The sequence below is a fragment of the Dunckerocampus dactyliophorus genome, chromosome 11, assembly GCF_027744805.1.
Source record: "Dunckerocampus dactyliophorus isolate RoL2022-P2 chromosome 11, RoL_Ddac_1.1, whole genome shotgun sequence".
NCBI lineage: Eukaryota > Metazoa > Chordata > Actinopteri > Syngnathiformes > Syngnathidae > Dunckerocampus > Dunckerocampus dactyliophorus.
The window spans coordinates 18,603,816-18,628,299 of record NC_072829.1 but is presented as its reverse complement, the minus strand read 5'-3'; the positions used below and the strand labels follow the sequence as shown (position 1 = coordinate 18,628,299).

The window sequence follows — 24,484 nt, the reverse complement described above, 5'->3', positions numbered from 1 at the left end:
AGTGAAAAAGCAGATGGATGCCAGGTGGAACCCGCTGGGATATAACCCAGTTAACAGAAGATGCTAGTTGAATAACACTAGCCACTAACACGGTGCATGTGCTTCCACCGCCTACCTTATTGCTGCAGCTCAAAAAGTTTCTGTTACAACCTAAAATGATTCACATCGATTTACTCTTGTGTGGCAGCCTATTCACACGCACCTAAAGTGACTGTGCCAAACAAATATTGCTCCTACTTAAACTTGTTTCATTAACTAAAAAGGGGCAAATCTAATTTCATTTAGAACACTAAGCCAGAATGTGCTATGTGGTGAAAGTTGCTTCAGACCGGCTACAATGATGTGACAACAGCAATATGTATGAGAACATAAGGACAAAAACAGAAGCAGCAACATTCTTTCCTATGCCCATTAGTCTTTTCCATAAACAAAACATGAGGGCACTGCAGAGAAAAAAAATTACAAATTCTTTGGCAAACAATATAAAAGCAAGTGTATGCAAAAAATACTCCTTTTGTGAAAAGCAACTCCTTATTTTTAAAAGGAAGAATAAACGTGATGACCTAGTTATACAACTGTTTCTATGTAGCCATGTCTATTTTGTGAATGTAGTCTTTACAGTGAAGATGTATTACATAGCAATTTACAGTAACAGCTTTTTTTCCTTTAATAATGATCTCCATATATTAACGCAAACAAAACTAATTAGTGTTTCACTGGTCACATTTTTTTTTAATCTGCTGATATGCTGACTACTGAAAATCAGTTCCAACTTGAATCATCCAATACCGTTGCATCGTTTACCTAAGACTGGCCACACTTACCTCTTTTCGCTTCTGCAACAGGAGCTCCAGTCTGTCATTGGCCCTTTTGGCCACCATTTTATTCCTCTCGGCCTCATATTGGCGCTGGGTGTTGTCCATGTTGATGCTTAAGTTGAGAGCTACATTCACCAGGGCTGTCATCAGCTTCATGGCTGCTCAAGAGACAGACAATACAGGCTCACATAAGAACTTGATGTATAAAAGCTCTCTTAATGTTTCCCAACTTGGGTTGGTTTATGACAGGGGTCAGCAACCCATGGCTCCAGAGCAGCATGCAGCTCTTCGGTTCAAACTGCGGCTCCCTTCACAGACTCTGAGATTTGGGTGGGGAAAATGCGCATATTTGAAAAGAGTTTGAAATATCCGACTGCCCCGTAAGGCCTTAAATGCATCGTAGCCGAGTTCTGAGTGCAGGAAAAGGAGAGGAAGCCAGTGTGTGCCTGGCTGCGTGTGGTGAGCTACTAGCGAGACGTCTGTTTTCCTCCATGTTAAGATAATCAAGAATGCCAAAAAAGAAACATGTCAGAAGAAAATAGAGTCTCATTCTGCATGGACAGATTCCTTTCTCTTCTTTGCAAACGCCACTGGCTTACCTGTATGCTTGATACGTGGTGAGAAATTAGTAATCATCGGAATTTTCTGAAAAGTAGTAATGTATTTGAAAGGCCTCTGACTGAGAGTTAAGTCCAGCAGTGTTAGCCAGTGAGCTAAAAAAAAAAAAAAGGCTGTCATTTCACTGCTGCACATTTCTTAAGGGGTCAGGTAGTGAAGTTTAACCAACGTATGATCACAACCCTACTAGGTGGCATCTGTTACACAGGCACACTGCACTTATGTTTGTTGTACTCTGTTGGTTGAACAGGTAAAATTAGGACAGATTCAAACTTTTAAAAGTTTATAAGCTGTTATGTTTTGCGGCTACAGACCATTTTTTTTTTGTGAAAGACGGCAAAATTGCTCTTTTGATAGTAAAGCCTGTCAAGCCCTAGTCTATGAGGTCAATGTAACACAGGAAGAAATCACACAATACAATTGAGATAATGACTCAGACATTACAAAAACATTTTAGTACTTTTCTGTATATTCGAGGATGGAAAAAAAACATTGTTTGTCAGGCAGATTTTCAATTAAAGTCATACCATACCCTTCCCAAACAGAGTGAAATTCAAAAGGAGTCTCTGCTTAGGCAAGTCAGTGGTCTTATAGCGATTCTACATCCAGTATTTCTATTCAAACACTAATAATATTACCTGCCAGTGTAGAGGTGTGTCTGAAGGCTCTGACTTGAGAGTCTGACAATCCGGTGAGAAGCGAGATGACCGTGTCCATCATATATTCATCATAGATGATACTGTATTGACACTGCCGCACCAGGACCGAAATGAATTCACAAAAACTTGATTTGAACTTCTTCCACAGAGGCCCCGCTATAGTAAGAGGGTAGTCTCCGCTGTCCTAGAGAGGCCACAGAGGAAAAGACACCAGTTATGTACAATCAGTTGTTCACAATCAAAACTAAATACATCAACAATAATGTCTTTTTTTTTTTTTTTAATTACAAAAATCAAAATTTTTACTTTTTAAAATGTATTTTTCCTTTTAGTAACTGAATTACTAACTTAATTTACATGATACAATAAAAAGTGAAATTACCTCATCAAATTCCTCTGTCATTCGTCTGATTATTTCTGAGTTCTGCATGTTGCGGAACATCTCTCCACTGACAACACCTGTTGCAGGAAAATGTCAAGTTATGCAGGTGACATTTAAACTGCATATGGTCACAAACAGTATAGCAGCAATGTATGCCAACCAGTAAGATCATGAAAGCTGGAGTGTTGCTCTGTTGGCTCTTTTTGTTGAAGGGTTGACAAAACTGTAGTCATAAATATCAACATTCAGGAAGATACTATTGTTGGCTTGTGTTGAAATACAACAAACAGGATATTCCAAATAAAACTGAGTTGTATTCAGCACACGACGACTACACAGTGACAAACTACTACACTGTACACATACAGAATTATGGATATTTGCCTCAGCCATCCATCACTTGTCCTGTTCAGATCACAGGGAGTTGAAACCTCTCCTACCTAACTACAAGCTGGACTGGTTGCCAGTCAAAGTGCACTTGGTGTTATTATTGCTTGATGGCATCAACATTCCAGCTTTTTCTCATTGTGCCTTTTGCTCTATTTTTTTTCCAATTTTTCCTGTTTTTTTTTACTTTTTATTTTGTTTCTGCAGTGATGCTTTGACAAAAGAGCCACCAACTGCAGATAGCCCGCATGTCGCATGGGCTCTTTGAGCAAACTATGCCTTGGCTTATTGGCTCTATGTCGTCGGCGAGCGATGGCGAGGACAAAGAGACTGGTCAATGCAGCCCCAACGAGCCGCAGCTCTAACATTTTTTTGGGAGGTGCACGTCTTTGGAGTTATATTTGTGCCTTAAAGGCACAAAGGCAGATTTGGCAGATTTGGAGCCATATCAACATGCAATAGCTATACTGTTGTGTCCTCAGCCACATCGCCACGCACTCTGTCACTCACTTTCTCTCCCTCGCTTAACCTCGCGGCTAGGCGATCCACTGTACGTGCGCTGATAACTCTGGTCGAGTTTTGGGAACTGGGCTCCTGGTTGGAGCTCGCGGGTTGTGTGCCTGGAGGGTCAAAATGCGTTCCTGTTGGTCGCTCTCCGGTAGGAGAGGGCACTGATGTAATAATAAATGTTTTTTCTAATATTCTCACGATCGACCGGCAAAGTCCCAAAGATCGACCAGTAGCTCACGATTGCTGGGTTGGTGACCCCTGCACTACACTATGAGTGAGCATTTTCTTCACTAAGAGTTGTACTGTAGTAAACCAGCTTTTCACCTACCTTTACACCCTGAGCACTGGATGAAGAAGTTGATGAGATCAAGTAGTGCCAAATCTCTGTCATGTTTGTAAGACTCAATCCAGTCATCAACGACAGACTACAGAAGAATGACAAACATTTGTCAAAAAATGGGGACGAATGTATACAAAGGTCTAAAAAAACAAAGCTTTTTTTAAACAGATGGTCTAATATATGCAAGATCCCACCTGCATTGCACTCCTGCCCAGCTTGACCACCTCAAACAGCATAATGTTTTCCATGCCATTCTCCTGGTGGTGGCCATTTATCCGGCCTGCCCCCTTTACGCCCTTGCCTTTGTCTCCTGCTGCCTTCTTCCCCTTCTTTCCACCCTACAAGGAAACAAATGATATTAGAAAAATAGGCGCCACTTTTTTGCAAATAACCTCTCAAATAGAAACATTCCTTATTTTGAGCACTTTGCCATATTTTTGATTTGCATGTCCAATTGAATTAGTTTTTGCTCAGTTTATACTCTCATTTTTTAATTTAATTATTTAAACTGCAAATATGTTACTACAGTCACTACGCAATCAGTAAAATGGGACAAACAAACGTGCTGGAAAGAGGTAGTAGGGTTATAAGGTTGTTGTAAAGTACCTATCAGTGCATTAAAATATCAACACGTGCCCTAAGATTTGCTATCACTGACACATTTTGAGCATGCTCGGCTCACAAGCCCAGAGATTCCATCATTGTGGCCTATTAAAGAGTTGGAAAGTTGGAAGCCAGCCAGGTACAAGTGCACTTGGTTCACTTAAGTTCAGTAAGTGTCTCCATTGTTGTTTATTTTATGTGTTACACCAATGGCTCCCAAACATTTTACAGTCGCCTACCGCTTCAGATGTTTGACCTGAAGCCATGTACCCCTACTGCCGCACACTTAAACATAAATCTTTTTATCTTAACTAACTTGAAATATTGAACATAATTGGTTAATTCATGTTATACCTCCGGGTCAAAAATGTATATTTTGCATGGTGACATTTTGATAAAGTTTCACATGAGCACTGATAAACAAGTAATCATCCTACATATGTTTGATTCCAGTTTGATGTTGGCATCCTTCCGTTTGAATGGGCTGCATTTGAGCTCCACTTTTTTTTTTTTAATCCACTCACGATAGCTGTGGTTTAAGTCTGCATATTCATTTACTGTATATCGGAACAGTGCGGTAAGGACAATATGAGACGATAAAAACCTTTGAGAGCGACGAACCATTGATAACATTCAGGCAGCACAATACGCTTAGTAAGTCTGGCTGACTCCGCTGATCCAACCTTGTTGTGACCACTTCGGCTTTTAAACAAAATATATACTGTATAAGAACACCACTGGCTAGCATGTTACCAATGGTGGTTTAAAAGCACAGATCGAACAAAAAAAGTCTACATTTGTCACAATTGAAAGGAAAATCAAGTTAAACGCACGCAAAAGCGGTTTTAGACAAGTGATCAGCAATTTGGAGTCATTGTGTGGTTACATTAGCTGATGTCAGTATCTAAATTCTGTCAAAATCGCCATCATTGCCGGACAAAAAACAAAGCGTCGCTGCAATGTCAGAGCAGGAAGACGTGGAATATAATGCTTGCAGCACATTCGAAAGTTAGCGCCCAACTTAGCAACTTTGGCATCTAAAACGCTCAAGAAAATTCCAGTACAGTGGCATGGAGTTGATTCCTTTTTTTTTTTACCTTTCCTTTCGATGAAATTGAACTCCTTCCATCTAAATCTTCAGAAAAGTCTGTGTCTGAAGAGAACTGTGTGTCTGTATCACTGGTGTGGGAATAAAAATTTAAAAAAATAAATTAAAATGAACAATTTGTTCAAGCTTTAGCATTGTAATAGTTGAGCAGGTTGCACTTACTGAGCATAGGCAAAGTCTGCTGGTATTTCTGGTGCTATCATTTCTGTAACATCTTCTGGATAACTTCCAATTTATGACTGGCTTGTAATCCTCAGAAAAAAACTGGACAGGTCAGGTTGCATGAAACCTAAAATGAGAAATATTTCATTACAGAAATAAAAGTAAAAAAAGGTCAATATTATGCGGATGAAAACACATTTTCCCATAGTAAGCAAATTTGACTTTGATACTCCTAGAAAGAAAAGCTTGCCTCACATGGTAACAGTGGGCGGTACAGATGCTCTTGTGGCACTGAGCACTCTCACCATTGGCTCCCTCTTTCTCAGCCCCTTTGCTTTACAATTATGGCTCGTGACAGATTGGACTGTCTTCCTCTATGGCCAAATATGGAACTGCACTGTCCGCCCCTTTCAACCCTCGGCCAATCAAAACAGGTTACCAACATCAACAAGATACTGCAGGCCACATCTATTGCATGTAGCTACTGTATGAAAAAGTGGCATATACATGCAAGGATGCAGGCAAACTTTTGAATTACCGTTATTTACAGGAATTGGCAGTTGATTTTTAAACTGAATTACGCCAAAACACCCCTAATGTACCAGTTTAAATTCCTTTTACAACATCCAGTGTGGACAGACACAGTAAAAGACGATTGAAAGGAATTAATGCATCAATAAAGACAACCCATCGCTATTATGCATTACTGGCATGGATGGTGTAAGATAACAGAGATACAATATTTTAAAAAATGCGGCAATGTAGCAAAGTGTTGACTGCTAAAACCTTTATATTAACAAAATACAGACGATGTTTTTGCGCATCCTTCGTTGCTGCGTGTATATTACATGACAAGATGACGGGATTCAATGGGTGTTGACGGAAAAAAGTGGCGCCAAATCGGTCAGTGAATCTCATAAACTTGCTACCATGAAGCTAGGGGCGAGGGTCTTGGATTCACGGCGCTGTAGAGCCCCACGTTGAGGCTTTCCACATCAACGGTGCAGCAAACTACCGCCCGCTTTCCCTACAACAGTGCCGACAACACCGTGCTCTTCGTCGGCTCCTGTCAAAATTGACACCGGTGCGCGGCTGGGGCTAGCTCCGCTAGCAACCGTGGGTTTTGGCGTCGCTGTGGGAGACTGAAAGAGTAGAATGCACCCACAAGTGCCATGTAGCCAAGAGTAAAACTATGCACTGAATTCATATGTAAGCTGTTTCGAGAACGGGTCGGCGTTTGCTGCCGCTATCGTAGGAGGACCATAATAACAAAACAACGCAAGCTCGACGGTGCAATCGCATGCTAATATTAGCTAGAATACACTAGGGTTAAAACAAACGTATCCAATGTTTGTCTTTCTGCATACAAGTAATCTAAAAGCTCACTCCTAATGCAATAACCGTCTATAATTATGAATTTCACGAACTAGAACTCCTATTGGTTAGCCATGCTAACAGTATGTGCTAGCGTTACCTAAAAAAAACATCACGTCCTTGCGTCCTCCATCTTGCCTCGGGAGTTCCAGTACCGTATTGCATAAGCAACAAACACTGTTTACAATTATTAGGAAGTGCAACCAAGTCATTCGAAACAACAAAACATTTCTTTGTGTTCCGACTTTTATATTTCGCGTTATTGTGCTAAGAATCTAGTACGCTAGCTTGCTAACAACCAGAGCGACGCTAGCCTCTCACCGCGAGCTAACGAGGCGACTCGGCTCAGGCAGACATCCGCGCTCTAGGCTCAACGAGCGTTAGCCTGGTTAGCATACGGCTAGCAAAATACAAATCAACTAAGTTCCAGATAGCTTTCCGCCATTTTACAGCTAACTTACCTTGCTGAGAAATAATAGTCCCGGCAGATTCCTAACTTTAACTAAATCGACAAGCCTTCGCCTGAAACTCGCTATAATTGTGTAAAAACAGTTTAAAAGTCGCGGTCAGAGGCGGTTTCGGACGTTCTCTCACCCGCTTGCTCCGTAGTTCAATTTGTTGTTTCGACGACCTGGGAGGAGGAAATCCTGGTACAGAGCTGCCACCTAGCGGCCACCACACACCGTCGGTAATGCGATATCTAGTGGCCACTGACCAGTATTACACACAAGGGATGCTCCTGCTCCTTCTAGAACGGTAAACAGACAGGAAATGCGAGATAAAACCAACACTCATACACATTAGTTATATAAAATGATACTCCTTTCTTATTCGCGTTCTTCAATCAGATGAGACTTTTAAATTGTAGAAATACTTTTTTTTTATATGCAACAGAGAAATTGAGCACAATTAATAATGTAATGCAAATACACGCATGTTTGAACTTTTGCCAGTAATTTGTGTGCACATGTAGAATTAATCAGAAACATGTTTGATGATCAAATCATACATTTTATTGTTGAAACAAATTACACATCACACGAATTGATCAAATCTTTGTGGATTGTTTACCAACCATCAAAACACAAAATAGCTGTTTTTAATACAAATAAAAATCAAATAAAATATATCAAGTATTAAGTACCTGACAAATGTGAGTATATTATGTGATATTACTGTATATTATATCCCATGACTACATCATTTGAGCGATTGTAAGCACCTCAAATAAAAAGCAAACCCATAGTGAAAGGCACCTCAGGAATGAAAATGGGAATATACCTTTAGTGTTTCTGCACTATTGACCTACCTATATACAATTATAATATACTCTTGACAATAAGTCATTGCTTTGTTTTACATACAATACAGTCTTATAGCCTATCTACAATTATTAAAATACAATTTCAGGAAGAGAAAAAGCAGCATAGGCAGTTTGATTGTGAAAATTCATCTTCCTTAAGCGATGTATGTCTTGACCTTTTGTGTAATGGCCCCACAACAGATTGGACACTTGACGAGAGCCTGCGAACACTCCTCGCAAGTGGCCAGATGACCACACGGGATGAAAACAATGCAAGTATCTGTGTCCATACACACTTTGCACTGTTTTTCCCTCTGCAATTTCCGTAGTGTCTCCAGTGGGTCCTCGTCTGAAAGACACCACCAAGAAAATATATCAAATGCATTAAGAACACTGGTTCACTCACACATTGTACTAATAACACGACAAGACGTTCACCATATTGTACCCCAGGGGTCACCAACGTTTTTTCTTGCGAGAGCTACTTTTAGAAAATGAAAATGGCCACGAGCTACTCATTTTTGTAGAAATGATTTTCATACCTTATTTCAACCCCAAAAAATCAAATATGCATGTTTTACCAAAACATTCACAAAATGCTGGTATCCACAACTCACATTTTATGAAGAATACATTTCTTTCTAGTGTTCTCACATTATTAACTGAACACCTGAATGAAAAGCATGCCTGGGGGCACCTCATGTGTCACCAGGTTGGTGACCCCTGTTGTACCCTAACCGGAAAATGCAAACAAACGGAGGCTACATTTTGCCGTGCATTTTCAACATTAACCGGCAAACACGCCAACCGAGTTTCCAATGTACTGCCAATGGTGTAATATGACCAACAAAAAACATTTCTGATCTGATCTGTATGATCTAACCATACAATCACATCACTGCTAAATAGAGTCTGACTATGCACGGAGCAGGGGGTGAGCGGATAGATCCAAATTAGCAATGGTATCGCTACAGAGCATATAGTATCAGTATTGAATCAATACTAGCATGATAAGATGATTTTTTTTCGGTTCTCTATGATGTTTTTGTTGTTCATATTCTTACATTGTTGAAATTGTCAGACATATTTATATATGTATATAGATATAGATATGTGTTACTCTATCATTCCCATTCATTTGTATTGTGATGATCATGTTGCCTAAAAGAGGTTTTAAATGCAGGTAACGAAATACTCCAGAAATGCATTTTACCATTTTTGTCTGCTGTGAATCCATTCTGATGACTTGATGTCTGAAAGCACATGTATTCATAGTTAAAAACAGAGGCCAAAACAATTGCACACATTTAAAATGGATCTGTCCTGTGCTTGAATCCTTTCACTAAGCTTGACGTAGATCACGAGCAGCCTAACACGTCCCAATTATAATGCATGAGAATGAGAATATCAGGCAAATGTACAAACAATAACATGTGTTTTCTCTCCGTATTATATAGTTACCCATTTACATACCAAAAATGAAACACACAAATTTGTCCATTCTCATTTTTGTTAGACTTAGTTAAAATATCAGCTACCACATCCACAGTCGGACAGCAATGAAGAGTTATTTTTCCATCACTCAGCACATATCGGACAAAATGATATCTGATATCAATGTGCTTACATCTTTGACGACACACAGGATGTTTTGAAAGTGCAATAGCACCCCGATTGTCCTCAAAAATAGTCACTGGAGCACTGTCCAGTTCATTTAATAAATTCACCGAGTACAGTCTTTCCTGTGCAGTCGTTGATAAAGCCATGTATTCAGCTTCACAAGTGGATAAAGCCAATGTAGATTGTTTCTTACACTTCCAGGAAATAAAGGGCCCACTCTCACACAAAGACAAACAGTAACTAGTAACACTTCTCCTGTCATTCTGGTCTGCTGCCCAGTCTGCATCACCATATGCCACAAGTTTCAGGTTGACATTTTTCTTGTAATGTAATTCCAGGTTCACAGTACCTTTTAAATATGTCCTGCTACTCAATATTGTTCTTTTGGTTCAGATAGATGTAACAATTTGCTCACAATAAAGCTTAAATCTGGTCGTGTACACATCATTACATAAATGAAACTACCAACTACTTTGCGATACCTTTTTGAATCAGCAGGTTCACCTTCAACGTCAAATTTCATTTTGATTTCACACGGTGTTGCCCTCAATTTGAGTCATGTCAAACCTCACCAGAATTTTTGCAATGCAGTTTTTCAAACTCATTTTTACTTCACCTTCCTTCTGTACAAAATTGATGCCCAGGAAATGTCTATGTTTTCCAAGATCTTTAATTTTGAATTTACCTCCCAACATTTCCTTCATGTTTTTAAGTGTTTGACCATCACTGCAATAAGACGATAGTCAACCCATATGATCAACAGAATATTTTCCTTGGTTCCTTGGTTCGGTTTAATGTAAACACAACAGTCAGCTGGATTTTGAACAAACCCGTTTTCAATAAGGAAATCACGCAGCATTTTATTCCAGTTTCATCCTGTTTCAAACCATAGAGTGACTTATAAGCTTACACACTAATTTTCCCGTTTTTGATTCTACCTCAAACCCTTCAGGCCCACGTAAACGTCACAATCTATAGGGGCGTGCAGATATGCAGTTTAAACATCCATTACATGTAGTTCTAAAACATACTGAGCAGCGAGCTGCATTAAAACATTTACAGAGGTCATATCGGCAGTCAGAGAAAAAGTCTTGTTCTAATCGATGCCAGCCACTTGACTATAACCTTTTGCCACATACCTGGCCTTATATATTGTCTCTACAGGATTGCCTTTAATTGTGCCTCCCACTGCTTGTTTACCTTCAGGTAATGTCAATATAAAAGTATTGTTCTCTATCAGAGAATCCATTTCTCTTCATGGCTTGAGCCCATTGTTCTGATTTTGATTAACTTTTTACCGTCGGGTACCCCTTCAGACGTTTGACCTGAAGCCATGTACCCCCTAATCCTGCACACTTAAAAAACATAAAACCCTTTTTTTTTAATTAACTTAAAATATTGAACATGATTAGTTGGTTAATTCATTTTATAGTAATTCTGGGTCAAAAATGTGTCACATTTTGATCAAGTTTGACATGAGCACTGATAAATAGATAAGTCATCATCCTACATATCTTATTTCAGTGTGATGTTGGCATCCTTTCGTTTGAATGGCTTGAATTTGAGCTTCACTTTTTTTTGTCCACTGATAATGGCTATGGTTGGCAATCTTCTTATAGCCTAAGCCATCTTTGTGTAGCGCAACAATTCTTTTTTTCAGATCCTCAGAGAGTTCTTTGCCATGAGGTGCCATGTTAAACTTCCAGTGACCAGTATGAGAGAGTGTGAGAGTGATAAAACCAAATTTAACACACCTGCTCCCCATTCACACCTGAGACCTTGTAACACTAATGGGTCACATGACACTGGGGAAAGAAACTGGCTAATTGGGCCCAATTTGGACATTTTCACTTAGGGGTGTATTCACTTTTGTTGCCTGCAGTTTAGACATTAAGGTCTGTGTATTGAGTTATTTTGAGGGGACAGTAAATTTACACTGTTATACAAGCTGTACACTGACTACTTCACATTGTAGCAAAGTTTCATTTCTTCAGTGTTGTCCCATGAAAAGATATAATAAAATATTTGCAGAAATGTGAGGGGTGTACTCACTTTTGTGACAGTCTGTATATATATATATATATATATATATATATAACACTATAACACTCCGACCCAAATAATCTCATTTTCAGGCCTTTTTCCAGTTAACGGGTAATATGGTGTTTGTCCCCATATGTCTGTTGTAGCATCTATTTCTAATAATAGCCACAGCTTGTACTGCATATGTCCAAAACTATTTTTGGTAATTTGCTTTCAATTGTCTTGCCAAACAAGGTCCTCCAAGCTCTCTCAATTGTCCCATTCGACGAATAAGGAGCTGAGGTGTCATATCTAATGGCATTTTTGCAGAGCTATGATTGAAATAAATTTGATTTAAACTTATCTGATCACATACATTTAATTTTTCCATAAGGTGCAACACCAGAGATGAACCTCTCTGTGGCTTTAACACCATTACTCTCATCTGTAAACGCTAATGCATATCTGAAACCATCTACAATATGCAAAAGCAAGAAGGGGGAGTGAGACAAAAAGCACTTGGAAAAAGTAATTTACAGAAAACAACAATTAAACTGAAATAGGCTGTTTATCAGCTGATCAAAAGTTTTGACCATCACTCAAAAAAAATAACAAAAAAACTCTCCAAACCAGAACATAAGGAGTAGCTCCACCATTCTTGTGAATCACCTCAAACACTGGTTTGGGCATGCTTGATGAGAGTGTTTCCAGGAGGCTAGTGGGAACATTGCTCCAAGTGGTGAAGATGGCTTCACAAAGGGCATCAACTGTCTGGAACTGATGGCCATTTTTATAAACCTCCCCGGGTAGATTTAAATGAGGGGGACATGCAGGATGGTCCAAAAGAACGATGTTATTCTCCCTGAAGAAGTCCTTGGTCAAGCAAGCATTGTGAACTGCGGCGTTGTCCTGTTGAAAAACCCAGCTGTTACCACACAGACGAGGGCCCTTAGTCATGAGGGATGCCTGCTGCAACATCTGCATGTCAGCATCCGCCGTTTGACGACCCCGCACTACCTGAAGCTCCAGTGTTCAACCGAATGAAAAAGCACCCCAGATCATGATGGATCCCCCTTCACTGTGCCGGGTAGAAAACATCTCAGGTGGGATCTCCTTGTCATGTCAGTAACGTTGGAAGCCATCTGGACCGTCAAGGTTACATTTTTTCTCATCCGAGAATAAAACTTTTTTCCGCCTTTCAATGTCCCATGTTTGATGCTCCCTGGCAAAGTCTAAACAGGCAGTTTTGTGACATTGAAGGAGTGGAGGTCTTTGAATTTGTTTTTTAAACCCTTTTCCCGCAGATGCTGTCTGATGGTTATTGCGCTGCAGTTGGCACCAGTAAGGGACTTAATTTGGGTCGAAGACGGCCCTGTGTCTTGACGGACAGCCAATCGGCTCAGCGCAGGTGTGATTTTTTTTGGGTCTACCGCTTGACTTATTGTTCCATAATGCTCAGGATTTTTCAAACAATTTAGAATGATTGTCTTACTGTGGCCAAACTCAGCAGCAATGGCACGCTGCGAGAGGCCAAAAAGAGAAAGCTTCTGAGCTTTAGCCATCAGGAGGGCATGACAGTGTGAATGCCTGACAGAAAATGAAAGTTTTGAGCAGATTTTGGCTTTTATAGCCTGTGGTCTTAAACTTTTCATAAGGTGATAAAACAACCTATTTCATTTCTTTTTTTGTTTAAATTAAAAGTTCCAAATGTTTTTTGGCTCACTCCCCCTTCTTGCTTTTCCATATTGTAGCTCTACTTAAAACCTCATTAAGATCCAAATGTGCAAAATGCAAATTCTAGCAATTTTTCAACTGGTCTTAAGATTTTGATCAGGTCTGTATGTCCTGAGAAAATGGGACGTATAGCGCCTCCTTCAGGATCATATCCACATTACGGCCTTTGCTCTCTCTCAGGCGTACTTTGGCAGTGCCCTTCTGCGCTAAGCCCCTCACCCTCACTCCATCAGCCAGCTCCAATATATGACTTTGGGGTTTAAAACCTAGGTCAAAATCCTCAAATTGTCCAATGTCTGTGACCATGTGCTTCGTTGCTCCCGAGTCAACCATGAGGTCCTTCACCTTCATTCCACTGACAGGAGCGTCGTCCACCTGCTCCACTTTGAATGCGAACGTGTGGTCCTCGTCATCCATCGCTTGCTTCACTTTATTCCGCTTTCTCCGCCGACAGTGTGTGTCTTTATGCGTGGCTCTTTTACAAAAATTACACCACTCTCTCTGCGCTCACCAGCGGCTCATGTGCACTCCACAACTTGTTTGACGTTCCAATTGTCTCTTCCTTTTACTTTCATCACACTGTCCTCTGCTGAGCCAAAAGCACCAAACTTCTCAGTGCTCTCGTAGCTCCTCAGCTTTGTCTTAAACTGTGCAAATGTCAACTTTTCATCACTCTGTGTAACGTGAACAGAGAATGGTTTAAATAAATCAGGGAGGCCCTTTTAATATCATTGCAATCAACAAGAAGTCAATCCAAGTCTCTCCCACATTTCACAGTGCTGTGATGGCCGTCTCTGCGCGTATTATGTAATCCGTGACACCTTTCTGAAGAGATGTCAATTCCAAGTATAAACTTATTACACGTGGCTTACCAGCGTAATGGTCTCTCAAGATCTGCAGTGCCTTTCTGCAATCATATGCGGCATCTCTCATCACGAGGGCTAAACTTTTATCATCCAACAGCTGAATCAGGACGGCATACGCCTCTTCATTTTTGTGGCTGCCTTCCTCCACACCATCATCGTCCTCGCCGTTTAATTCTAGCAGATACGCCAAAAATGTTGTTTCCCAGAGCTCAAAATGATTTTCATCGCCGTCAAAATATAACCGGTTCCTTCAGCTCCCAAACTCTTGACTGGGCCCATAACCTGTTGGTGCGGTCACGTTAAAAAGATTTGGAAACGGCGGAGGACGGAAGACAAAAAGCAGTGCACACAGCATCACGTTTGGCCTGTACACACATCAGCAACAAGCTGTAGCTATTTATTTATAATTACCTGTGAGCACACCAGCGTGCTAACTCCACTCACACCTAATTAATCACCAGGTCAACAAGAACATACAATATCGAAGTGCAACAGTTTTTATTCGCTTTAAGCTATAATTATCAAAATTATTAGGAACTTACATAAATATATTCTTGCTATATTTTATTCTGGGTCATGAATCTATCGAATATAAAAGTTTCTCCTATTGCATTGAACTACTGAAATAAGTTAACTCTTCAAAGCTATTCTAATTTATTAAGATGAACCTCTTCTATTAATATTCATGAAATACAGTGATGCCTCGTTTATTGAGGTCACTTGGTTCCAGACCTGACCGTGATATAGACTCTCACATGTTAGCATTGGGACAGTTCCTTGTTGTTGTTCCTTGTTCTTCCACTTTATGCAATTTGCAGCAATTTGTCCATACAGATTTACAAACCTAAACTTCATTGTAATAATTCCTAATCTTTTTCTTGAGTTATTTTGAGCTGACACATGGAACATGTTGAATGGGAAAACAACTGTATGAGCAATTGATGTCAAACAAAGAGGGGGTAGGATTCCTTCTTCCTACTCCTTTTGAACATGTGGAATTATGAATTGTGATATGTGAAAGAGGAGAAGCTGTATAGAAAATGGATGGATGTATACTGGAGTGAAATGAAATGTTCTAATCAATGAATCAATCAGTTTCTGTACAGTTCCTACTGTGGTTATTGTCCCATCAATGTAACATTACTGACACTTACTGACCAGTGCAGAATACTACTAATCAAAGTCTTTGAGTGGGTCTTCTACATTCCTTCTATGTATATATTTCTATATTCCTATATTCTATATTCCTTTCTATATTCCTTATATTAGCTCATTTAGCCATTTTTAAAATGCTTAATTTAGGCAAAATAATTTTTTTGTGAGTAGTAATAGGCCGTATTCAACTACCAAAGAATGATGATTTAGGAAAAAGTGAAACTAAAGCCACGAAATTCGAAGCGCAAAGTGGTGAGGGATTACCGTAGTATAATCGCACAACCTTTTCAGCATTCAATATTTGATGTTGACTGTATATTTGACAGGATTTACAAAAAGTGCCAAAAAGTGTACTGTTGTCTTACAGCTTTGTTTCGTTGAGGGTCTTGCAGCTGGATGCTGTTGACAAATTCTTGTCCTTTTTCTGCTAACAAGAAACTGCATCTGGATTAAAAAAAATATGAATTTTAACTCCAAGGAAAAAACAAATGCTTACGTGTTGAGATTATTAATGTTGCTCTTACCCAGGATAGTTTTTGGCGTGTTCTTCCCACGGGTCTTCATCAGGCTGCCAGCCTTTTAACCCTCCACCACATCGAAAACACAACACACTGTCTCCTGTCCCTGCACACACACACCATATAAGAAAATTTAGGCACTCATTCATAATACTATGATATGAAAATGTAATACATTGACCTACCTGTGCTGTAGAAACCAGCTCTTGCCAGCCTTGCATGATCTATTGGGTGCTGGATCCCTGCAAAGCTACACAGCCTCAATTCAAAACTCCCCATGGGTACATGAGTGATCCTTTGTGGTCTACTACCACTGCTGTTATCCTCTGCCATACCCCCCTGGGATGGGACGTTCCCAACGTCATGGCCAAGGATGAAAAAGCAGTACGGAAAATGTTTGGTGTGTTCTCCCCAGGCTGTGTCCCCCGTTTCCCAGCCACCGAGCATGCCACCACAGCAAAAACACTGCACCCGGTCGCCATTGCCCAAGTAGTAGAGGCCTGCTTCAGCCAGGTCTCTGGGTGTCACGGGAGAGGTCGCCGGCCAAGATGAGAAGGTCTGGCGCCTGGCCTCCTCCCTCCTCATGTGAGGGACCATCGGGTAGGTGGACTCGTCAACCACCTCTCCCGTCCTCAAACGATATTCCATGTCTTCTGCTTCTTCGTTGTACCTCGATGTGCTATCACAACTCCGGCTGAAATCAGTGCGATGAGTACAGCTGAGGAACTTGCATGATGGAGAAACCTATAAGACAGAGAAAATACATTGAAGCATATACTGAAAAGGAATGTGCAGTGTTTCGCACATGACTGCAACCTATCTATGGTGGTGAGTTGCCCGGGGGCTGGGCACTTGAGAACTTGATCTAATTTGCATAACTGGTCATGACGCAAAACTCCGGCCAGAGTGGAGACTTTCAACAACAACACGTCAAATGCGTTTGTGCATGGATGGGTAAAACAGAACTTATTGGTTTGTCATAACAAATGTGTGACACTACTTTATGTTTGTAACCCTCATTCAACAACACGACATGAACTTAATGACTTACGGGTGCAGCAGAAGACAAAAGTGTGAGCGCCTCATAACATGCTCGGGCAATTTAAAAAAACATTCACGATGTTTCCTGTGCGAGTCGTTGTACGGAGCGAGCCGGTGTACTAGTGTACCTCCGGCCGAGTTTTGGGGACTGGTTCCTTGCTGGGGCTTGTGGGTTGCTGCCTGGATAGCGGCGAGGCATACGGGCGTGAGAGCGAGCACCAAATCTGTCTGTGGCTGTCCAAATGCATTTGTAGTGGGCTGCCACAAATAAACAGAATGTATGGGAAACACTGCTGTGTGTCACAATTTTGTTACATATACCTCCTTATGCCTCTCTACAGGTGTATCTCCCCTGCACCAGTTTTCCACAGTCGTCTTACAGCTGAAACAGCGGACACGGTCGGCGTGGCCAGTGAAGTAGAAGCCGGCTCGGGCCAGGCGCTCTGCTGGCACCTGCTTGGCCACACTGGAGCCATGGAATGAGTCAAGGCGGTTGCTCATCAGGGAGAAGTCAGCGGCGTGATCTGTGACCAATTCGCCGTCTTCTCTGAGGTCTGACATGATAGCAGCAGGCAGGGGGATTGCGATGTCAACTGTCAGAATGAAAAAAGGAAAACATCAGAAAACACAGTCGGCACAGTGTGAATGTTCTTATGACATACTCAGTACAGAGAATAGACACACAGATGCACCTCCATTATTACCTGCTCAACAATATCTGGACAGCTCACATAATTGTACATACAACTATAATTTGAAAGAGTCAGATTTAGGGATGTCTCGATCCGATCTTCAGGATCGGGATCGGCTGTCGATCCACTGCAGTTTGAAGATCGGAGAATATCTGCTTGCGCCACAAGATCGGACCGTTCCAGTTGCCGTATAACGTTCTTAACTCTGAGCCACACTCCAACATGGTAGGTGCAGCAATGCGCCTCAAAGCTGGTTGCCACTCAACTCCCACCACTCGCAAGAAGAAAACGCCAACACCACAGTGTAGACATGACCGTGGTGACGTTGGATATTCGGCTCTGTAGCTCCTCTGTTACGGACCATGATTGGAAGCTACCGGGTTTATCTTAGTTTAGCAGTACAGCTGTGTGTGTGTGTGTGTGTGTGTGTGTGTGTGTGTGTGTGTGTCACCATGTTGTGTTTTACCGCTTTAATGTAAGTAACATTTTATAATGTGAGGACCATTTTACAATGCCCATTGTCGACGTGCAGGTTCTGAAAAAAAAAAGAGGAGGGGCACATTTGTTTTCGCACCCAGCGAGTATCAATCTCCCCCCCCCCAAAAAAAAACCCCACAAGTAAAAGTATTACTAAAAGTATACCCCACTAAAAGTATTTTGCACGCCCAATTTTTTCCCAATTTCATCTTTTATTGGATGGACTTTTATTGGCTCTTTTATCAGATTAGGGAACTGGGTTTACAAAAACCAAACAATATTGTTGGTCATGCTGTGTAATAAAAAAAGTTAATTCAGCAAGACTTTGGTTGCATTATTTTTAATGCTTTAAAAGACCTATTTTCATAACCATATTCACTTCTACAAAATTAATCCTTGTAACAAAAGCTTAACAAAAGATCGGAGTGGCAAGACTATAAAAAAATAAAATAAAATTGGATCAGAAGCCAAAAAATGTGGACCGGGACATCCCTCATCAGAATACGATGCTGCCCATGGGCTTCATTGACGGCAAAGCCCTCCATCCAAGTATTAAAAATGGTGGTGAACTTTACTGTACTGGTCAATAATTTGAAGACACCTTCTCGTTCAGAAGAATGAGCAATTGTAAATAGATGACAACTTCAAAATATTAAAATGATCACGTAGGTTTCTGTGTGTAGTCCATGCCGTGTTGTTGTCAAGACGTTGACAGATACAGCCAAACTATCACATGGAGGTGTTGGGACATGACATACTGTATGTGGGATGGGCACGGGTGAGGCAGGACTGTCTAGTACACACAGCAGCCTCCTTCAGTATTTAACTGGGTGTATCCCTTTGCCACGCAGTAACACATACCATGCCAACAAAGACCAACAATGTTGAACCAAGAGAAAAGGCTCCGCATTATGAAGGACCATTGTCGTTAGGAGTGGTGTAGAACTGCACTCATGCATACTAAGAAGAATTTGTAATATTCTACACCTGTCATATGATTACATTTAAAGCAAAACATTAGCTCAGTTCAGTTGAAAGGATTTTGCATACAGACCTGGTATTACCGTAGTCATGATTAGATTTGGGGGGGAACACATAAGTGTTGGGTGAATAAACACTGTTTTCAATTACAGGTTACCACCTTTATAATACTCTATTGCTTTTTCTCGATCCTGTATCACATATATTATACAATGAATCTCGTTTTTTTGTTTATTTTTTTAACTACTGTATTATTTATTTATTAAATCAATCAATAATCACTATACCCATCTAAATATAAATTATTTTTCCATTTATGTAATTACTGTTTTTGGACTTCTATTTATTTATACAATTAATTTTGTATTATTTAAATGAATTTATTTATGATTTACTTGTTAGTAATACCATTATTGTCTTCCGGTAATGGGTAATCTAATTACTCTTTCAAACGTTACAAACCTGTTACCATTACCGTCAGTGAAATGTGGCGTTATTATCGCTGATATCTAGAACAACAATCTGGATGTCGTTTCAGCCGCCATCGTTCACCACAACACAGAAAGCTAAACAGCTCGTCAACCAGAGCTGTGGTTGCCCATGTTCAGGAAAACTCTGGCCCCCTATCGTTTTAGTTGAGCGCTACAAGTCACAAGCTCAGCCCTCAGCCCCTAGTGTCATGAAACATCTCTCAACAGCACACCACTACCAGGAGGTGTGAAAAAAATAGTTACACAATAACTACTTTATCTGGTGACCAATTACATGAATGAAGTGAACAAACGGTTAGTAATTGCTGAGATGTGGACAAGGGTTGGGATTAAACATCTGCTTCTTCCTATTCTTTTTCCAACAAACGTGTTTTTTCTCAGGCGTGTTGAAACCAATAAACCGGAACAATATCAAGCTACACTTCAGAATAATCAATAAGCATAATCAAAAAGCAACCTGTGATCTTTGTACTCTCACTGTATGAGAAATGGATGGCTAACAGAGTTGGAGAGAGCGTAAACAGCAACAGGGTTAAAGTTACACACAGCATGTTTTTTTTTGTTTGTTTTTTTTTTTTACTCTACAGCAGTGGTTCCCAAACTTTTAACAGCGGCAATGCCCTTCAGACATTTGACCTGAAGCCATGTACCCCCCCTTACTCCTGCACACTTAAAAAAAGCACACATCCTTTGATATTAATTAACTAGAAATATTCAACATCATTAACATCATCATTGTTGGTATAATTTTTTTTTATTTTTATTTCAAGTCAAAATTGTGTATTCTGCACGGTTACATTTTGGATAACATTTCACATGAGCACTAATAAAGAGATAAGTTATCATCCAACATATTTTTTTTTTACAAATATTGAATAGTTAATTGGTTAATTAATTTTAAAGTAATTCTGGGTCAAAATGTGCATTTTGCATGGTTACATTTTTATAAAGTTTCACATCATTGTACATTTCTTTTATCCCAGTCTGATGTTGGCATTCTTCCATTTGAATGGCTTGAATTTGAGCATCACTTTTTTTGTCCACTGACGATGACCATGGTCTAAATCTGCATAATAATTTATTGCCGAATTGAAGGGAAAAGTTGACCAAACACGATAAAGCAGTATCTTAAGTACAAAAATGCATACAACCAACATAATAAGCCCCTCTCACAGTCACATATTTTCACCGCTGCACCGTGCGGGGATTCAACCAATCAAAATAACATATTTGAGATTAAACACTATTAATGCACAAAATAATCATCAAACTTACGTATTTGTTAAAATGATGCACACAGAGCAATGAACAACATTGTGTGCGTTCAGGTCCACCCGTAATTGAGAGTGTTAGGCGCTAGTTTTTAATTTTTATTCACGTACCCCCTATTACAATTGGCGTACGCGTACTCCGCTTTGGGAACCTAGGCTCGACTTTGGCAGTCTAAATTCACATTGCGACGACTCACGCTGCCTTTAGGCAGCTAGCAGACACACTCTTTGGCGGGTGAGGAAGTAACTACTGCTGCTCCTCAGTAACGCGATGAACGTTAAATTGTTCGAAAACATTATAAACACGTCAGTTGGCGTTTAGACTCTGACCAGAGCAGTTGTACACACGGAAGAACGAATGGCATTCGCTTCGTGCTAGCTGCAAACATTTAGCTAGCTTGGCTATCTTCGCTAGTCTACATAACTGTACAAAATTGTCACCGCGAGAGTTGAATTTTTTTATGTTTTACCTTTAATCGTCCAGTTCCTAAATCCACAACTTGAATGTCAGTAAGTAAGCAGGCGATGACATAAAAGGTGTGTTTCTGACACGACCCTTGTTCAGGAAGTGGATCTGTGTGCGCAGTAGTGATGTGTCGGTCGCGATCAAATCGGCTCTAAAGGCCGATGCTTTGAAATGAACGACAGGAGCCGACTCGCGTCATTTGGAGCCAATTAATTTTTTCCTCATCTTTTTTCTGTTAAAGTCGAATGTCATTTGCATGAAGAGATTTGACCTATTTTTACTTCATTTGTCGATTGAGATAAGCCCTTGTTTTTGTATTGTATTTATAATAACATTACAATATAGTTTTAGCTGTTCATTGGGGTTTAAAGAAATCCATTTAAATAAAAAAAACATTTGATATCATGTATTTATTTACATTAGTAATCATTTTACACAATACACATAACTTGATAATAAATTAAATTAAGACAACAAAAAAATCTGAGGAGCCGTTTGAGAGCCGAAAGAGTTTGATATTTTTAGTGAGCCGAGCCGAAAGAACCGGCACTCTAACAAGAGCACACATTTCCATCACCAGTGCGCAGTGTGGTTTGCGCATACCACATGACCACTTTAAAGGCCTAAATAAAGAATAAAGAATCAAAGCAAGCTCGCACGTTTGACGGTTTTAAAACGAAAGAAGAGCGTAAGAGTAGTTACTTTTGGAAAATAAGATGGAATGGAAAATAATTTTTTGCAGTGCACAAATCCTTCAAGTACATCCCCCTTCTTCCTCAACACACATCACGCATTCCCACAGTTTAATTTTTTTTTAAACTGCAGAAGGTGCTCCAAAATATTGCACAAGCTCCCCTTAAATTGCATTTGATTTACCTCCCCATCTACACACAGTGGCGGAGCCAGAAACTTTCATTGGTGCGGCCAAGGTGAGACCATTACTTACATGGGGGTGGCAATAAGTTGATACCTGAATTGTCGAGACGGCCAGTGGGGTCGCAGAGTGACCATTTTGATTGAAGTCAACAACGTTATATTCAGCAACAAGAAATATGAATAACAAAATGTCAAAGCAACAGAAAGAGGAGGAATATACAAAAATATAGTATACAGCAACAAAAAAAAATACACACAAACCCAAAAAACGATATTAAGATTTGCAAAATTACAACTTTATCGATCTTTTTTTCTTCTATCATATCTATTGTGCAAGTGGATAATTTATAAACCCTCATTTGTTGGTTCCATATTTTTCGCCACTGAAAAGCGTTTGCTCGGAAGATATTGATGGTATTTCCACGTTTAGAAAAAAACAACTCTAGCTGAATCCTCGAGATTAATCCATCATTGCACTATACTTATGGTTGTTTACATTGAAATATAATATTTGATGTGTTTTATTGTATTTATTTATGTATGTCAAACATCCCCATGCTAACGACGTATTTCAACAAGAGTCATTTGAGTCACTTGAGTCAAAATAACCTCCCAATATATTACATGTATGAAGTATGGTTATTGGCCATTTATGTTCATACATTAAAAAAATAATAATTACCACAGCACGTGACGTCGCAGAAGCGCTATTGTAAAAATGTGTTAAAGGAGGGAGTGACGTAGCCCTTGCACATGCGCGGGACCGATTGCGTTCCGGGTACGTATTGCGCAGGGACACGCCCATCTGCCACACACATTGGTTTGATGAGGAAATGACTTATGAGGCTGAGCCTGAACAAAAATAAATAGGTGTTTTTTTTCCTTCCCTGTGGTGGCGCCTCCAAGACAATGCCGCCCTGGGCAGTGGCCCATATGGCCCAAAGCTAGAACCGCCACTGAAAATAGCTTTATTTTTTTGTAACTTTGAAACTGTTTATCATTCTTACGTTTTGGCGTTTTGTTTTTTTTGTATAGTGTTCCCTTGTTTATCGTGGGGGATAGGTTCCCAAAATAGGCCGCAATAAGTGAAATCCATGAAGTAGCCAACTTCATTTTTTTTAACAATTATTATATATGTATTAAAGCTATAAAACCCCTCACCATACACTTTATACTTTTCTCTGACAGGCAAATAACATTGTCTCACATTTTCCTCTTGTTCAAACATTCATTTGAATTTTAATGATCAGCCTTAATGATCAACACAAGAAATTATTACGTCACTCACACACATTTCACTCCTTTGACTGTGCCTTTTTGTCCTGGCACCGTTCCGTTGTACTGTAGCGTTTTTGTATCCTTGTTAAAACATATTGTTGCAGACAAACCGAAGATTCATTGACAAGCTAGCAAGCTCGCCATGACACAGGAGACATGGGAGGACAGCAAGCAGATTGACAATGGTCTACAGCCAATCAGGGGGCAGAAAACAATGGGCGGTGCAGACTGAGAGGGAAGAGATAGATACTCAACTTCCCACAGTGCAAATCTTCTTAATGGGCCAGCCTCTAACAGCGTTCATAGGCTGTAATTTAAAAAAAAGGAAGCACTAAAAAAAAATCTGCGAATCCGTGAAAGGTGAACCGCAACAGAGGTATAATAAATGTGACATTACTCAATGATAGAATGGAAGCTATACCCTAGACGAGGGATATTCAACTACAGTTTTTTCAGGGCGCCTCATTTTCAGAAATAAGGCTCGTCAATGCAAGACTCTACCATTTGCTGTTTTTAATGACCCGCTAGTCAAAAACCCTCTGTATGACAAGACCTTTCTGCTGTGTTTAACAGTGGGTGGCAGAATCGATCCATTACCGATAGTATCAATATCAAGCACAGTATATATGACAAGAACAATCCGATGATATTAAGGATGAGCTACAAAAGACATCCTATATGACAAGAGTGCAGGGGTGTTTTTAGTAATCTGCTGCAAAAATGTTAGTCATT

At 40.0% G+C, this 24,484-nt stretch overlaps 2 protein-coding genes across 6 annotated transcripts in view; both read right to left on the bottom strand.

Moving 5' to 3' along the window:
- The window catches only part of stag2b (stromal antigen 2b), a 29,069-nt gene extending 21,406 nt beyond the window's left edge, over positions 1 to 7,663 (bottom strand). Inside the window, exons 1-8 of one of the 5 annotated variants that reach the window (XM_054791273.1) lie at positions 7,556 to 7,663; positions 5,588 to 5,714; positions 5,415 to 5,496; positions 3,909 to 4,052; positions 3,703 to 3,799; positions 2,478 to 2,554; positions 2,075 to 2,279; positions 825 to 976 (exon numbers count right to left, since the gene is read on the bottom strand). In XM_054791273.1, the coding sequence (XP_054647248.1) occupies positions 825 to 976; positions 2,075 to 2,279; positions 2,478 to 2,554; positions 3,703 to 3,799; positions 3,909 to 4,052; positions 5,415 to 5,496; positions 5,588 to 5,628 (798 nt within the window). In that variant the 5' untranslated portion in view covers positions 5,629 to 5,714; positions 7,556 to 7,663. Of the gene's footprint in view, positions 1 to 824; positions 977 to 2,074; positions 2,280 to 2,477; positions 2,555 to 3,702; positions 3,800 to 3,908; positions 4,053 to 5,414; positions 5,497 to 5,587; positions 5,715 to 5,837; positions 7,012 to 7,061; positions 7,393 to 7,422 lie in introns of those variants that run through there. The other 4 variants (XM_054791271.1, XM_054791275.1, XM_054791276.1 and 1 more) reach the window with 4 other exon arrangements.
- A 314-nt stretch (positions 7,664 to 7,977) lies between these two features.
- Positions 7,978 to 21,726, bottom strand: xiap (X-linked inhibitor of apoptosis). The gene is made up of 7 exons (XM_054791281.1): positions 21,603 to 21,726; positions 17,542 to 17,813; positions 16,365 to 16,923; positions 16,186 to 16,285; positions 16,027 to 16,105; positions 9,478 to 9,517; positions 7,978 to 8,613 (listed from the first exon to the last, which is right to left on the bottom strand). Exons 2-7 carry the CDS (start codon positions 17,779 to 17,781, stop codon positions 8,420 to 8,422), a joined length of 1,212 nt encoding a protein of 403 aa, XP_054647256.1. The 5' UTR covers positions 17,782 to 17,813; positions 21,603 to 21,726; the 3' UTR covers positions 7,978 to 8,419.
- Positions 21,727 to 24,484: the final 2,758 nt, after the last annotated feature.

What these genes read in the sequence shown, in the direction of transcription:
- xiap (XM_054791281.1), bottom strand. Translation starts at nt 17,781, where the DNA reads ATGTCAGACCTCAGAGAAGACGGCGAATTGGTCACAGATCACGCCGCT. An exon ending in CACGCCAAAAACTATCCTGG is followed by an intron (nt 16,106 to 16,185) that starts GTAAGAGCAACA and finishes TTTTTAATCCAG; the next exon opens with ATGCAGTTTCTTGTTAGCAG. An exon ending in ATTCACAGCAGACAAAAATG is followed by an intron (nt 8,614 to 9,477) that starts GTAAAATGCATT and finishes GGTGTCTTTCAG; the next exon opens with ACGAGGACCCACTGGAGACA.